This window comes from Daldinia decipiens, assembly GCF_022478715.1.
Source record: "Daldinia decipiens strain CBS 113046 unplaced genomic scaffold F4813scaffold_13, whole genome shotgun sequence".
Classification (NCBI taxonomy): Eukaryota; Fungi; Ascomycota; class Sordariomycetes; order Xylariales; family Hypoxylaceae; genus Daldinia; species Daldinia decipiens.
The window spans coordinates 641,391-657,937 of NW_026054556.1; the positions used below are offsets into that span (position 1 = coordinate 641,391).

The 16,547-nt window shown below is 49.9% G+C and overlaps 4 protein-coding genes across 4 annotated transcripts; 1 reads left to right on the forward strand and 3 right to left on the reverse strand.

The window, feature by feature from the left end:
- The first annotated feature begins 59 nt into the window (after positions 1 to 59).
- F4813DRAFT_50985 (aconitase family-domain-containing protein) lies at positions 60 to 3,454 on the forward strand. The gene is made up of 4 exons (XM_049248582.1): positions 60 to 477; positions 538 to 569; positions 634 to 708; positions 773 to 3,454. The coding sequence occupies exons 1-4, from the start codon at positions 378 to 380 to the stop codon at positions 2,909 to 2,911; spliced, it is 2,346 nt and encodes a 781-aa protein (XP_049100464.1). The 5' UTR covers positions 60 to 377; the 3' UTR covers positions 2,912 to 3,454.
- A 543-nt stretch (positions 3,455 to 3,997) lies between these two features.
- F4813DRAFT_388773 (uncharacterized protein) lies at positions 3,998 to 5,434 on the reverse strand (the record flags this gene model as incomplete). Its single annotated transcript, XM_049246742.1, has 1 exon — positions 3,998 to 5,434. The coding sequence occupies one exon, from the start codon at positions 5,432 to 5,434 to the stop codon at positions 3,998 to 4,000; it is 1,437 nt and encodes a 478-aa protein (XP_049100465.1).
- A 1,658-nt stretch (positions 5,435 to 7,092) lies between these two features.
- Positions 7,093 to 10,266, reverse strand: F4813DRAFT_380394 (uncharacterized protein; the record flags this gene model as incomplete). Its single annotated transcript, XM_049245560.1, has 6 exons — positions 7,093 to 7,134; positions 7,274 to 8,344; positions 8,384 to 8,646; positions 8,677 to 8,964; positions 9,028 to 10,101; positions 10,170 to 10,266. The coding sequence occupies 6 exons, from the start codon at positions 10,264 to 10,266 to the stop codon at positions 7,093 to 7,095; spliced, it is 2,835 nt and encodes a 944-aa protein (XP_049100466.1).
- A 1,747-nt stretch (positions 10,267 to 12,013) lies between these two features.
- On the reverse strand, positions 12,014 to 16,505 carry F4813DRAFT_51058 (uncharacterized protein). The gene is made up of 4 exons (XM_049248583.1): positions 16,139 to 16,505; positions 15,993 to 16,083; positions 12,865 to 15,942; positions 12,014 to 12,814 (listed from the first exon to the last, which is right to left on the reverse strand). Exons 1-4 carry the CDS (start codon positions 16,312 to 16,314, stop codon positions 12,182 to 12,184), a joined length of 3,978 nt encoding a protein of 1,325 aa, XP_049100467.1. The 5' UTR covers positions 16,315 to 16,505; the 3' UTR covers positions 12,014 to 12,181.
- Between the last annotated feature and the right edge of the window lie 42 nt (positions 16,506 to 16,547).

Here is a 16,547-nt window from a genome sequence, read left to right on the forward strand (position 1 = left end):
CGGATCGTATACCTAGGGCAAGAGAGAGGGAAAAATGCAAAACAACAGTACCTAAGCTAGTGAACATCGTTGTACCTAGGTAGAGCTTTCCTGTGCCGGCGTCGCCGCCTTCCTTTGACTTCAACACGTACATTATTTCCTTCTTTCCCTAATACTTATTTAAAGCCTCTCCCCGCATTTATAGATTTTCAATCGGTCAGCCGCCTAACTTAGCGATTCTACTCCCTTTCCCCTTACTTTCTCAAGACGTAGTTTTCATTTTATTTCATTTCGATATCCGCTTCCTCTCGTTTGGACTCTGCGTGCGTGCGCCGAGATAAAGCTTCCTCAAGGGGTCACGAAGATAAGGGAAATTGTATTTCAAAGGTCTTTTCAAGATGCCTGTTGCCGAAGGTGCTCCGCAGACCTTGTACGACAAGATTCTAGCTGCTCATGTCGTGGATGAGAGGCTTGACGGCACGGTCCTCATCTATATCGGTATGCGCCACCCGATTAGGAATTGCTTGAGAGTTATACTAATTCGCCTTTGTGAAATAGACAGACACCTTGTCCACGAGGTCACTTCACCTGTACGTGATACTTCAAACATGCGGGAACTTATGTTTAGCGTACCAAATCTAACTAGAGCCATAGCAAGCCTTTGAGGGCTTGAAGAACGCAGGGCGCCACGTGCGACGACCAGACTGCACCCTCGCCACTACAGATCACGTATGTTATTTCATTATAACCTCCTACAGACCATTGACTAAGCAAAGCTGACATTTGATTCAAGAATGTTCCCACAAAGTCCCGAAAAGGCATCAAGGACATTGCCACCTTCATCGAACAAGACGACTCTCGCATACAGTGTATAACTCTAGAGGAGAACGTGAAAGAATTCGGCATCACCTACTTCGGTCTGGGCGACAAACGTCAGGGTATTGTCCATGTTATCGGCCCCGAGCAAGGTTTCACCCTCCCCGGTACCACTTTGGTCTGTGGTGACAGCCACACCTCTACACATGGCGCTTTCGGCTGCTTTGCCATTGGTATTGGTACCAGTGAAGTTGAGCACGTCCTAGCCACCCAGTGCCTCATCACCAAGAGAAGCAAGAACATGCGGATACAAGTCGAAGGTGAGCTGGCACCTGGTGTTAGCTCCAAAGACGTCGTGCTCCACGCTATTGGCTTGGTCGGAACCGCTGGCGGCACTGGCTGTGTCATTGAGTTCTGCGGCTCTGTCATCCGTAGCTTAAGTATGGAGGCTCGTATGTCTATCTGCAACATGTCAATCGAGGCTGGTGCTCGAGCTGGTATGGTGGCCCCTGATGAGATCACCTTCGAGTACCTTAAGGGCAAGCCTCTGGCTCCTCCTTACGGTACGCCCGAATGGGATCGTGCTATCGAGTACTGGAAGACTCTCCAGTCGGACCCCGGCGCTAAGTACGATGTTGATGTCCAAATCGATGCCAAGGATATCATTCCAACTGTGACCTGGGGTACAAGTCCCGAAGACGTTGTTCCCATCACCGGTGTTGTACCCGACCCTGAAACATTTAAGACCGATGCGAAGAAGGCGGCTGGCCGAAGGATGCTTGAATACATGGGTCTTACTGCCGGCACCCCTATGGAAGAGATTGTTGTTGACAAGGTTTTCATTGGTTCCTGCACAAACTCGCGAATCGAGGATCTCCGAGCTGCTGCCCAAGTCGTCAAGGGCAAGAAGAAGGCTGACAACATCAAGCGCGCTATGATTGTGCCTGGTTCCGGAGTCATCAAAGACCAAGCTGAAGCTGAGGGTCTTGATAAGATCTTCCTTGACGCCGGGTTTGAATGGAGAGAAGCGGGGTGCAGTATGTGCCTTGGTATGAACCCCGATATTCTATCGCCTAAGGAACGATGTGCAAGCACAAGCAACCGAAACTTTGAGGGTAGACAAGGTGCCCAGGGTAGGACACATTTGATGTCCCCGGTCATGGCGGCGGCGGCTGCCATTGTTGGCAAGCTTGCCGACGTCCGAAAGTTGACCGAGTACAAGGCTAGCCCCCATATTGAAGCTTACAAACTGAATCCCGCAACATCATTTGGCAAGGCGCACGTCGATGAGAGTATCGAGGACGACGACACCGCCAAAGAACGACTCACTGATCAGCCTGAGGACGTTTCGCCGCATGTTAACACCACTGCTACGGAGGCTGCCGGCTCACAGGGTCTACCGAAATTCGTTGTCCATAGGGGAATTGCTGCTCCTCTAGATCGAGCTAATGTCGATACCGACGCCATCATCCCCAAGCAGTTCCTCAAGACTATCAAGCGAACTGGGCTCGGCACTGCTCTATTCTATGATTGGAGATTCAACGAGGATGGCACGCCTAACCCCGAATTCGTTCTTAACCAAGAGCCATGGACGAATGCCAAGGTCTTAGTCTGCACAGGGCCTAACTTCGGATGTGGTAGCTCAAGAGAACACGCTCCCTGGGCCTTGAACGATTTCGGTATTCGATGTATCATTGCTTCGTCATTCGCCGACATCTTCTTCAACAACACCTTCAAGAACGGCATGTTACCCATCGCCATCACGAATCAGGCCGACCTCGACAAAATTGCCGCGGAAGCCCGTGCTGGTAAGGAGATCGAAATTGATCTTCCCAACCAAGTCATCCGCGACGCTGCCGGCAACGAGCTCTGCGGGTTCGAGGTCGAGGAGTTCCGCAAGCACTGTTTGGTTAACGGCCTCGATGATATCGGCCTGACCCTCCAGCTTGAGGACAAGATTGTCGATTACGAGAAGAAGGCCTCGATCAGGACCCCCTGGGTCGACGGCACGGGATACCTGAAGAGGAAAGGACGTGGCGGCCGATTAGCGGCCAAGCCGGTGCCGGTACCCGCAACAAACCGCGGACAGGAACTCAAGGACCCTATCGACTGGTAAAGGAAACGGATGGCCTTTTTTTTTTTGCGTTGATTTACATCCACGGGTTCGGCGTTTCGCTGGGAAAACGAATGGTCTTTTAAGAATCGACAATTTCAAATGCAGCACTTGCTTGCGTCGTTGATTTAATTTATTACGGCTTACGTTCGACGAGAAATGGAATGTTATGGAATGGAATGGTGGTAGTGATAATTACCAGTTACCTTGAGACATCTCAGGTCAGGTTCGGTTATGCCCTTTGCATGAACAAATTCGGTTTCGACGCCCGGGGTTGATGATGCGGTGGATTACATAGTCCTAAAGAAATGGATCGTCTTTGACAAAAAGAATCTCGTGTTTGCATTGCTTCATTAAAACACCTAGGTTAGTGATTAAGGTTACGATGCTTAGGTATTCATTCGTATGGTCGTATTGAATGCCTGCGTCGAGTTTATTCCCGCATACTATTGATCGGTTAAGGCAAGAGAAAGAAACTCAGATACAGTCGGCTGTTTAAGAGGTCACGTTTGGACGGGACGAATTAGAGATTGCCACAATTTATTGTGTATGTAACGCGTATATGCCATAAATACTTTACAGCTAACTTTCCCCCTCCTTATAATTCTTTTTTACTTCACTCCTCCCCTCTCCTGAAACTTTCCCCTTCTAAATAAGGGGAATTTCTTTTCAGTTTATAACACCTTTATAGATATCTAACTGAGACTATATATCATATATGAAATAAAAAGATCCTGTCCCGTTCAAAGGGTATTCATTATAGATCACATTGCGATTATGTACTAGTATAGCAATGACGCGCGATTAGCGTAGGAGATTAGGTTCATTCCTTTTCATCATATATACACCTGGGGATTATATACCTACCTAGGTACCTAATCTACCTAGGTACTGTTCTATCGAGAGGACCATCCGAGAGCTAACCGAGAAGCAAGCATAAAGGGCTAATATTACAAGACAATACAAAGCTGCGGGTCTGCTCTGGAGCAGACTCCATCTTGGTGAGCGTGTTTCCCGTTCATAACAAAAGTATGTAGTTGTACATGGGGGTCTATTTCACACAGACCCAACACGGCTCGCCGGCTTCGCTTACTTGCCTATGCACCACGTAAACACCGTACACCGGCTCTTCACCAACACCCGGGTGTTAGGTAACTTCCTGTTCCGCAGACAGCCGTCGTACATGGCGCCCGTGTCGTTGCTGGACGTGGTGCGCTGGCATACGACGCGCTCGAGCCTCGGGGTATCCGGGCCGCGCACTAGATCCCGGTATGCGCCGTCGCCTTCTTCTTCGTCGTCGTTTACTTCCAGGACGAGCAGCTCGCGCAGCCCGACCGGCAGCGCGGCTCCGAGGTCCGCGGGCGTCGGGAAGTCGGCGCGGGACAGCGCTAGGAACTGCAGGTTGGTGAGGGAGGATAGGGCGCGCAGGAAGCGGGCGCATGGGGTCGGGGCTTGGGTGTTGGGGTCGGTGGCACTGGATAACCCGTCCTCAAACGCTGTCGTGTCGAGGTACAGGAATTCGAGGTTCTGGCCGTGTAGCTCGAGCGCTTCGGCGAAACATGGTGCCCGCGAGGGCTGCACGTTGCCGGTTCGCATCTTGATGAAGAGGGAGCGCGGGCGGCCGCATGCGGCAAGTAGCGTGGTCAGACCCGTACCGCTAAGACGGCACGACTCGAGCGTTATGTCGACTGGGCCACGGTTCTGCAGGTGAGCTTTAGGGTGCTCGGGGATGTGCGGTGGTAAAGGCTGGCTGCCGTCGACGGTAGTATCTCCCAGGTTCCCAAGCTCGAGATGTTGTAGCTTCGGCAGGGCAAGCACATGCAGGGCGTCTCCGAGACACAAGCCATCCACGTAGTCGCCCAGCTGGACGTATCGAACGGCGCTGAGCATAGCTTCTCGGCCATCCCGCGGCGGATCCTGGAGCTGTGCGTGCGCGCATCGAAGCACCTGTCTCGTCCACGGCCCGAATCCCCTATCGAGAGCCGGGACCATGAGGACTTCGATGTCGGTGCACAGAATCAGCACGAAGGCTAGCAGCGCGTCGCCCACGTCGTACAGCATCTCGGCGACAATGCCGGCTTTCACGTCGTCCGGAACAGCAGACCCAACCCCCGCGAGCGCCTCGCGGTACCGCACGCTCAAGTCCGCCTTGGCAACGGTCGATTTCCAGAGGGCATCCTTCCAGGGGCGGGAAGCGACCTCCTTGACGAAGCGGGCGAGGTGCGGCTTCTGCGAGAGTTTCCAGCAGAGGTAGCATAGGAGATCGGTGGAGCGGTGGAAGTTCCAGGGCGCGTCGGCGGTCTGGGGCCGGTAGTTCTGGACGGCGATGTGGACGTACGGGGTCGCGACGCGGCACCATTTACGGCTGACCCCGCGCAGGCTGAGGATGGTAGACAGGTCGGCCTTGCGGTCCAGCTTGTCCATGACGCCCATGAGGATTTCTTCGGGCAGGGAGTCCATGTTGGATGATGGTGATAGTTCGGAATTAGGAATGATGCTGCCTAGTTTGGAAAAGGAGAGGGACATGGCGGGGTATTGTTATTATTAAATATCTTCTCTTTCATGCGATGAGAACGTTCGATAAGTTGCGAGAAGGTAAGTTAGTCGTAACATATATATATATGCCTAAGATTAAGTAGGTTAGGTACCCAAGCCATCCCGTATCACTCGGTCTCACGCACCGCGGCGATACAGCCAACCTAGCCACCTCACCATCGTCTCATAGGGCTAGCTACCTACCTAACCCAACCAGGTCTGCAGCGCATCCGCTCAGCTTGTTGCAGATCCGACGCAGAGTCATCCGGCTTCTCATCCGGCAGAGGTGTTGGAAGGCTTTCACAAGTCCGTCCCCTGCAGCGGACATAAGGCGACAAGCCAATAAAACCCGCGGATTCGGAGCCAGGTAGTCATCGTAGCCAATCGTATTCGCCTATAACTAATATAAGAGCCTTTAATCGGGGTTTAATTGGCCAAGGGGGGAAAGCCCCTTATTCCGCACACGGGATAGATTGTCTGAAGCTTGTCCAACACGTCGTCGGAGATACGCACATGGTCGGAAATACGAGGTGGCTCGGAGTAAGTGTTTCCTATCCTATCTGTGTTGACATGGTTGAATGTTCCATATCTGGTCTATATACAATCAGCTGCTATCATTTCCATTTTGAATAATTTTAATGACATAAATATCATAGGTTATCGCTTAGTTGAGATTGGGTCGACGTTACAAAGAGATGTTATAACAATAGTGTATGTTAGCAAAGGCTTAGGTTAGTTATGTAATAAATAACTATACATAATAAATAACTATACATAATAAATAACTATACATAATAAATAACTATACATAATAAATAACTATACATAATAAATAACTACCCGTAATCCTCTGGTGTTAATTTAGGCGTTAAAGTCGGCCCGGATTATATGAGATGAGTATACCTATTGTGGTTAGTAAATCGAAAGCCGAATGTTATTTCATAAAACTCCATAAAACTCCATAAAACTCTATATACGCACGTAATACAGTAAACAGCTGCGGGATCACCACTTGATATCAACGCGCGCACACCATGTTGAATGAAGAGAGCACCTATCCGTATTATCCATCGCTACGCTCGTGTCGAGTATAGCATTAGAGCCCGCAATTATCTGTATATCGTAGTATCGGTATCCTGTCGGTATCATCACCCTGCCATTCCAAGCACGCCTATATCCCCTGGAGCCGCTCAACGCCACACTGAGACCTAGACCGAGACCGAGACCGAGACTACCTATTGCTGACCCTCAAACTCATAGCAAAAGCAAAATTCCCATCCCGCCAACGCCCAGGTGAGGGCTATTGACCTTCACTTACACACCCTAAGTCGGCGTGAATTATCTTCCCGGGCTGTACTATGGGGAGATACACGCCTACAGCTTTATTCTGAAGCTACCGGGTTCTCTACCTCTCTTTGCCGTTCGTTTCTTCTTACTCCATCAGTTGGTAGAGACTTGACATACCATTCCGTGACTCTAGTATTTCCCACTTCTCCAAACCCATCCTACAGGTAGCCAAACCCGTAGAAACAAACACCAATACGCCAATGATCGTACTGGCGACAAACGATATTGGCCCTAGCTAAATAGACGATAACATAGTCGATTCCTACGCGTCTATAACACCTAAGATGTCGTATGTAGCGCTTCTACCAATAGACCGACTTGCCGATGCCTTGTATTTTTGCATACTCCAATGGACCGTCAGTAAGGAGATGTCTTACCAAAATATAAGAAGGTGGGACGAAATGGCGCGGCATTTGTGCGGGATACATCAGGATCGCCAAAATTAACATACTGCTGTTCGTAAGACCGGCCGTACTATTTTACCTGGTCCCTGAACATCATGAATTCGCGGATCTTGGCCTGATGATCTGCATGGGCGCTGAGCCACTGTTGACGGACTAGCTGATCTTGCTCAAGCTCTGCCAGGTAGTCGCGTGCAGCATCGCTACCCCCCAAAGATGTATCAAGCCACGCTACTCCTCGCTGTTGACGACGGATCTTGAAATTTTCCTGGCGAGTAGTGAAATGAGCCATGATTCTAGCATTGAAGCCTTCCCACTTGTCCATATACTGATAGAAGTCTTGTGCATATTTACTGAATTGTACCTGATTAGGGCGAATACCCGCCGTAAGTACAGCCTGGGGAAGCCGTGGAGCAACTGGCGGAGCTGGGAATTCGAGTGTTGTAGGCCTGGGCGCAGGTTCCTTGTCAAGAGGGATCTGATCCGAAGGCTTACTCTGAAAGGGCAATGTAGTCTTCAGATCCCCAAAATCTCCAAGGCCCCTGGGAGCTGGATCGATAAATGGTTCTACCCTCTTGAAGTCTGAGAATGTAGTGCGGAACTCATCGGTATCTTCCGACCCATGCTGGGCGACAAAGGGGTGCGCCGCGGGAATGGAAGCTGTATCAGGAGCAGAAGTTTGGGCGAAATTTCCCTTTGCAGTATTTCCATCTCGCGTCGGACTCGTGGACTTGGCACGTACATCATTGACGTTACCTGCTCTCCACTCTTCTCTGTGAGGCTCGACGGGTATTTTGCGTGCACCATTCATCTGAGACACCTTAGGGGTGTCGTTGGCCTTCTCCGACGGGGGCGAGTCAATATCCATAGCGCTTGCGGTATCCACGTTAGCTGGCGCAGATCCAGAAGATTGGTGAACTTCTTGCCATCCCTCACTCTCCTCCTCATCTACCAATCCAGCCGTGCCCGCCGTCATCTTAACAGGTTTGGATTTCTTCGGGTTCGCGCGGCGAGATGGAGAGCTAGAGGTACTACGTGGTGGCTGTGGCTCGAAATGTCGGGGTTCTATTTTTTCACCCCAGTCCCAAGGTGTAAACCCAAGTCCTGCTCCATTTCCTACACCACCACTCTGCGTCGATGGAACGCTATCCGTCTCCGTATGTCTGGATTTCGGGACTGGTCGCCGACCTACACGGCTGCGCGAATGAGGTGGTACCCTGGTTGGCGTCTGGGGATCACTTGCCGAGGCTGTACCGGCACTAAACTTCCAATCCTCGGGCAGCTCATCATCAACAAACCTAGTATTGATGCTGTCGGCGCTATTTCTGGTGAGTCCAGCACCCTGGCTGTGTACGTTGCTTCCGGCCGGGAAAGTGAAGCTAGAAGAGTATTTTTGGTCAGTATTGAGTCTAGTCTTCTTGGTAGGAGATGTGCAATGTTCGACTTCATCATTGACTTCCGATGAAAAGGTACCGGATTTTCGACTATAATTCGATCGGTTATTGATAAGACTGTTAACCGCGATTCTCTGCTTCTCCTCAACAGGGAGTAGGCAAGGATTCTGCTCAAGCTTAATCCCTCCACTCGAAGGGTTGTGAACCTGGGGGGCGGGATAATAACGGCTCGCATTAATAGAATGAGATAAATGATCACTTATGTGGTCGTTTGTCTGTCTGATATAGTGGTGTTGGGGATTGGATGAGCTGGAAGGACTGAGAAATGGTGGTGCATACACTGAAGGACCGTTGGTAGCCTGGGTAGAGCTGGGACCTGCTACAAATACGGAATTAGTCTCAAAACTAGAAATGACACCATGAATCTAAGTCGGCAACATACGTTTACTAGCATTCGTTGTCGGTGGGGATTCGGCGGTTCCTGGTCGGGGTGGTGGATAGACACCGTTCGCCTCGGCCGAATGCTTATACCTATCGTTAAATCGCGAATGGAAGGTACTATTGCCGCTAGGGACCTGTTGATCAGTTGATGGCTTGGTGCCTTTGCCAACCTTTCTTGAATCCTCAGACTCCCCGTCGTTACTAGAACTCCGCGGCGTGCTAGAACTTCGGGCACGTGATTGGGGGAATGCTCCAGGCACGTCTGCTTTGCGGGGTGATCGTGTGCTCGTAGTTCGTCCTATTCCTGGCACGTCGTCAAATAAACTTGTCTTCTCCCCGCCAGGGGAATGGTAAGGCATGCTCTGCCGCTCGTCCCAAACTTTCTCTGTAAATTGAGCAAGTGGGTCTGCTGTAGTGGACGTGCGAGAATCAGCTGGTGTCGTATCGGATGGTACTTCGGTGAACGTGGTTGGATGTGTCCGAGTCGTAAAGTAGTTCTTGCTCGTGACGGGAGGCTCGTCCGCTTGTCCAGGGGAGCGCGGTATAAAACCTGTCCGCCTGCTGCCAAACGATGCCTGGGCCTTCTGTTGCTGATATGCAGTTCTAGGCGGTACGGATTCCGAGTCTGACGGGTTTGTATTACGTGCTGCTGATGTTGGTGCTCGACCAGGAGTTTGGGGAGGCGCTCTTCGGGAGGCGTTTGGCCTCATATTTTCCCAGGCGTCAGCATAACTCTTGCGAGATTGGGGGTCGTCTCGAGGGGTAGCTTTAGGCGCTCGAGGCATATTCGTAGTGAAGCCTGTATAACGCTGGGCTCCCGAATAAGGTCTAGTAGGAGACCTCTGCGACGTATGTCGCGTCGGCGGCGGCGGATACTGCTTGGCAATATCTTGCCATGGATTACCCCGAACACCAGATCCTCTAGGGTTACGTATGGAATACGTCCTGCGAGCATCGTCATATTGCCTTCTCAAGGTCTCATCGCTTAGTATTTCGTGGGCAGACTGGATAGTTTGGAACTTCGGATTCACTTCAGCTTCTCGTCCTGGATTGCGGTCTGGGTGGTATTTGAGCGCTAGACATGTAGGAGTTAGCTAAGGGCGGATAGTAAAGATACTGTGAGGGGGCTCGGACGAAACTTACCCAGTTTCTTGAATTGCTTTTTGACCTCTTCGGTAGAAGCACTTGCGGACAGTTCCAAGTCCGCGTAATAATCGCGGGTTTTGTCCCACTTCGGCATTATGACAGCTCTAGGAAAAAAGTCTAGAGCGAGTAGAAGTGATATGCGACATGCGATAGGGTAATAAAAATATTCTGCTTTATCATTCCAAAGCGAAGGGCTGTTGGCTTGTGAGAATGGAGGAGCAGTTGAATGGCAAGTATGTGAGTAGTTGAGTTAAGGGAGCTGATTCGGTAATTTGTTTTCGGTGACAATACCAGGAATGGAAATTTTGGAGTATGAAAGCGTAGGTAACCAAGGAGCGCAGCCCGATTTGTTTTTATCGCGATATGAGTGACAGGCACCAGCGGGGGAAAAGGCTGGAGCTTACGGAATATGCTGAAGTCTCAACCGATAGAAATTTCCAAATAATTCTTGGAGAAAATAAGCTGGCAAATACGCGGCTTTGACAAGGTGAATAAAGTAAATAGAAGTTGTAGATTATTACAGTTGTGTTCGCGTGTACCAATACACCACCTAACCGTTCTGCTGTTGTAACGGGCTGACTGGGTAACTAGGTGACGGGGTGGGGTGGATGATGGATGGTGGATGGATGGTGGATTATTAAGGTTTAAGGTGATCAAAGGCAACAACGGTGCCCTGAACGATACCTAGCCAGGTACCTAGATATGTATTGTACATTAGGTAGTCCCGTCTGCAGGAAGGTGGGATAGTGGGGTTTAGTGGGACTTGGCGGGTGGAGAATAGAGAGATTATTGAGATTGGAAATAAACCGAAGGAAACGAAATATCTAAAGTTACCTCCTAATTTCACTAATAGTTCTCAAGATTTCGGTGTTGTTTGTATTTTTATATTTTTAGAGAGATTCGTCTGATCATACCTTCGGTAAGGGGTCAAGAGGGTAGATCAACCGACTTAAATATTATGCAAGCTGACGATGCTGAAAATCTCGTGTATGGTAAAGCCCTTGTCGATATGAAATGGTCCGTGTGATGTAGCATAACCTAATGCATGTCATCTACATAGTGCAGGTGAGCATCTGGTACCTAGGTATCGAATCCGTCTAGGATGCTTCTAGTTGGCTGGTATGTAGCGTTTCTATATACTAGGTAATATACATATAATGAATGTATTCAATAGTAAAAATCCAGTTTTTACTACATAAAATACCTCCTATATGTACTGTATTGTAAGTGGCGTTTTAAAACACAAATGCCTAAAGAAAACTAGTTAAGCAACTTGAAAATGACGTCAACTTTTGTAGACGTGCATAAACTACCTTTTTATATTCTCCGTACAAATAGGGGAAAACATTTGTTTGTTATACGAATCTTGTACAACATACAGCTATGCGTTTGGACTCGACAGTGTCGGCTTGATGCTATATATGTAGGGCTCGAATCTGATTACCTAAAGTAGCAGTACTGGTAGGCAATGTTACCCAGATCCTAGCGCCTCTTCGTCAAGACCCTATCTACCTAACCTAGGTTAGTTGTCTAGGTTAGGTACCTTAGGAGGTAGGTAGGTAGCTTCCCGAAGGACCGGTTCCTTGCTGCATGTCTTTCATAAAACTCCGTCATTACCATCTCGCCCCCCATAGATCGCCCCCAATGAAACACATGTCGTCATTGGCGCATTAAACCACGTCCCCCCCTAAGAGAAGACACACATGTTACAGTTGTTAAGTTACCATCGAAATATTATGAAGTATCAAAGGCCATCTTCATTCGAGGCTTAGTTATATTTCCCTACGTTGAGATCAGGCCAAGCCAACCCTATCTGCGTTTTAAGTTCTCATATGTCCATGAGCCTTAATGACCTTTCCCTAATACCGTAAACGCCAAAACCCTCAGCCAAGCCATAGAATATCATGATCAAGGTAGACCAACAACCCCTTTTTGATGCAATAATTCCCGCTGAAACTGGTCCCTTTAACCCCCCCGTGGGGCCCAGTAGTAGCCGGCCTTCTTAATTTCTATACCATATCTCGGCTCATTTCATAGCTCCATCCACCATCCCGTCTTATCTTGTCCCGTGCCGCAAGATCCTTTCGGATATCTTCCTCTGTTAGCCTATCAGAGCCGCTCCAGTTGGCGCTCGAAGTTCGAGCGCGGAACTTATGGAATCGATCCTTGCTCTTGGCGAACACTTCCTCCATATTCAAGGGCCCTGGCGCTCCGAAAACTTGGAAAGGATCTTTGGACTCCTGTTCCACAAGTGCCTGCCGGAGGTTTGGTGAGTCGGCCCAAGATGCAACCATATCCTTTCCACCGTCATCATCTTCATCGTCTTCATCGTCCGTATTAATCTCTGGCAAGTCAATCAACTCGCCATTCTGGAATCGCGGAGAAGATCTCGTCGCAGACTTGGCGGTGGACTTGGCGGTCATGACTCCCTGAGGTCGCGCAGGTGTCTTGAAAGATGATCCAGCCGCGTTTGGATTGGGCGCAAAGGGGATAGGAGCCTTGGACACCTGAGCCATGTCTAACGGGTGTGCAGTCTTAACTTGGCTGTTGTGCTGGTTCGTAACAGTAGTCTTGAATAGATCCCTGTTATTTAACGGCACATTTGTATATCCAGATGTAAACATCGACTTAGTCGGCATATCCTAATAAGCATTAGCCTCCTATCCATATATCTTGTTAAATAAGAAATTACCTTTTTATAGCCACCTGATGGGCGCACAGGCGCCCCTTTCAAGCTCGGCTGCTTCTCGGTCTCAACATCGTCATCAAACTCGTCAGTCATGCGCATTCGCTTCGACTCTTTTGACTGGTAGCCCGTAGTGGTACGAGCAGGAGCTTGACGGGTGTTGTCGTCTTTATAATCCTGTTGCAATGGTCGTTTTGTAGGTGCCTTGGATGCATTCGACAAGACCGCGTTGACTGGACGCCCAATATCCTCTTGGGAACGCTGCAGATTCGAAGCTAAGCGGGAGGGCGGACGAGGAATAGAAGCTTCGGCACGGCTGTAATCCGGGGGGCCGTTTGGCTGGCTTCTAGCCGCCGGCGGGGGAGCTCTAGTCTGCTTCGCCCTTTCGAGCATTGCTTGTCTCTGCGCATTCTTCTTGGCCTCCGCAGTCTGCTTTCGCTCTTCCTCCTTCTGCCGCTCAGTTTCCGTCCTTCTTTGTTGTTCTTGACGCTTCTCTTCTTCCTGCATGGCAGCTCTCTTGCGCTCTAATTCAGCCTTTGCGTCACGTTTGCGTTGCGCCTCGCGTTCTTCCTGCTCTTTCCTTCTGGCCGCCGCATCAAGTGCTTTTGGCCGGCCCGAAGACGACGTTGAGCTCTTAAGACTCTGCAACGACTGCTTGTGTAGTGGAAGCTGGTTAGATTTATTTTTGCCTTGAGATTGGGAAAGTGTCTCTTGAAGGCTTGATGATAGAGAACTGTTGGATGGGTGATATTGAGAATGTTGCGAACCCATATTTACGCGAATTACGGTGGGTGCTTGTTTCGGCTTGGCTACTGGTTCTTTTCCAGGCCTGATAGGCCGTTTAATCTCTCGACCCTTGGTAGCCGAAGGAGGTGCAATAGATCGAGGAGCCGACGGCGGCGGCATTGGGTTGGGTGCATCAACCATGTCAACATCATCTACCTGCTTTTCGTCGGAAGAACTACTAGCCGCTGGTTTCTCTTCGGTAGCAGGTTGCGTCTTGGTCTTTCGCGGACTAGGTCGGATCGATTTCGATGTATTGCCTGGAGTCTGCATGACTATTTTCTTCTCCTGCTCCTTCTGGGCAGCAACCTGTTTCTCCATCGCGGTAACTCTTTCTTGCTCTTGGCTGAATACGTGAGCTTTCTCACGCTCCTTCTCGCGGGCTTTCTCGAGCTTTTCCATTTGCTCGGCCATCCGTCGAGCTTCTTTCGCCTCCTTTTCTTTACGCTTCTCCTCGGCCTTTTCCCGCTCTATTGAAGCCCTCGTTCTTCGAGCCTCTGGTCGTGTCGGACTACCTACTCTTTCGAGAGTCTGGGTATCCACGGCAAGACGAGATAGATCCGGGTAGAGGGGCTGCACATCCTTTCCTTTAGGAGAAGCAAGTGTATCAGTAGACGGAAATATATGGAGGCCCAATCTAGTGCTAGAAGGTGACAAAAGCGAGGTTTTCCCCTCGGCACTAATAGCAGCGCTACTAGCTAGCAAGCCCTTAGAACCTTTGAGAATCGACGACAGCTTGTTCTTGACCTGTTTTAAGGGACTATCTTTGAAACCTCGCGATGGTGACTTCGTAGGTGTAGTAGGCCTATCCGTTTCATGGACAGTGGCAAGGGGTGGATTAGACGCAGAGGCAGTCTTTGCAAGGCCATCTCCATCAGCCCTCGAAGCTTCTTGAAGCGGCAACAACGGCACGGATGCGGACTTATGATGGCCAAAAGTATTAGTTGCCCGTTCCTCAACCGGAGGGCGCTCGGGAGACTTGGGTTGGTCCTGACAAGTCTTCGGCACTGCAAAATCGCTACCGCTCACGGTATCTTTACCAGACACACCCTCCATTACGTCGGCAGTATAGCTTTTGGCCAGTCCAGGCCGAGGACTACGAAAGTCGGACGCATTCTCAGGCGAACCAAGAGGCCCAATCCAGTCATCTTCGTCGTCTTCGTCCGGAAAAGCGCCTGGAGTTTTAGTCTTTTGGGGCGAAGGCAGCGGCTTTTCCTGAGACGAAGACGGAGGGGCAGGAACTGCGACTGTTGTTGGCTGAGCGACAGAAGGATCCGCAATTGACTTGGAAGTCCTGGAATTCTGTGTTTGCGCCTGGCCCAATTTGCTGATTTGGTCCTGAAGGCGTTGCGTATAAGTCTTGTTATGCGTGATCGTATTATCTAACACCGATTGCGGTTGAGGCTCTTGGGTAGAGGGGTCCTCGTCAATGTCCATATCATCATTCTCATCATCCGTAAGATCATGTCTTGTGTGTCCCAGACTCTTTCCTCCAGTATGTCGGTTGTAGTAACTCGTTCGATTCTGCTCCAAGTGGCTGGTCCTTGATACCCGGTTGCCTATGCTTTTATGCGTGATAGGCTCTCTTGCAGGTAAGGAAGCAAAATTGAGACTACTTTTCCGAACAATAGGTCGAATAGGACTTGAGCTATCAGAAGATGATCTCGACGGCTCCTCCTCAGGTACGGTTTCCATTGCATCTGCTTCCAAGACATCGTCTTCAACTTCAGCGCCGAATATACCAACAACAGCTGAATGCTCTGCGGGCGAGGTTTCTGGCGAGGTAGGCGACCGTAAAGGCGAACCTGCTGGCGTAGTGCTCTCCTGGGGAGCATCTACTTTATCAGATGACGTCCCTACTGGAACGTGGGCAGTGAAATACTGTGTGTCAAGGTCACCCACGTTCGTATCAACTGTAGGGTTTGGTGAGTGAGGAGCTGGACTATCATGCTCACGGTGGTTGGGAGAGGTATCAAAAGCTAAATCGTCGCCCTGCGTGTCCACCTGTGGACTAAAGGGTTGTGTTACTTCATCATCCACTACATCGTGATCAACATCCATTATGTCCTGGGACTGGCTACCATGATATCCAGAATCCACAACAGAAAACGGCTGGGCCGAGGACGTGTGTTTCGGAGAAGCCGTATGTTTCAAGGGACTCTCTGGCGCAACTGCCTTAAGAGGGGATGGTTGGGGGTCTGCAGGAATTTCAATCTTAGGCGTGTTACTTCGATTCTTATTAGGTATGATAAAAGGATTCAGAGCCCCTTTAGGCGTAGCGGAAAAGATGTTAGAGAGGGGCTGAAAAGCGTTAGTGTTGATATTACAAAGGTCGGCCCAACGAGACTCACGACACGAGCTTCTCCCGCATTTATTTTCCGGGCCGTTCGAGGAGTCTTGCCTCGTAGTTTTCCTGGGGTTTTAAATATTTCGGCAACGTTGCTATCGTAATAGTTAGCTTCAAGGGCCTCCCATGAGAACCTAAGTGTCTACGTACATTTGATTTTCGCTAAATATCTCGGCCATATGCTCATTCAACCAGTCGAAGTCGTTCCTAGCGGAGAAAGAGAATTCCTCAACCTCCGACTGAGCAATCTGCAGAGCTGATGATCTCTCTTCTGAGATCCATGGCGCGGAGCCGACCGGCAGACGCGCCGCTCGTGGCCCGACCATCGCGAATGTGTCGAGAAACGCGTCTATTATAGATTAGGTCGCGTACGGGTTGCCAGCAAGACGTAACAAGAAACAATTAAAACAAGCAAGGTTCAATTAAGCATTGTATGAAGACGGAGACAAAAATGATGTCGTTGGAGAATAAGGAGCGCGAATCGGGGCGCGATTGGTGTCGGTTGACGATAGCTAATAGATAGAATTAACAAGGTAAAAAAAGAAGGAATTCGCAGATA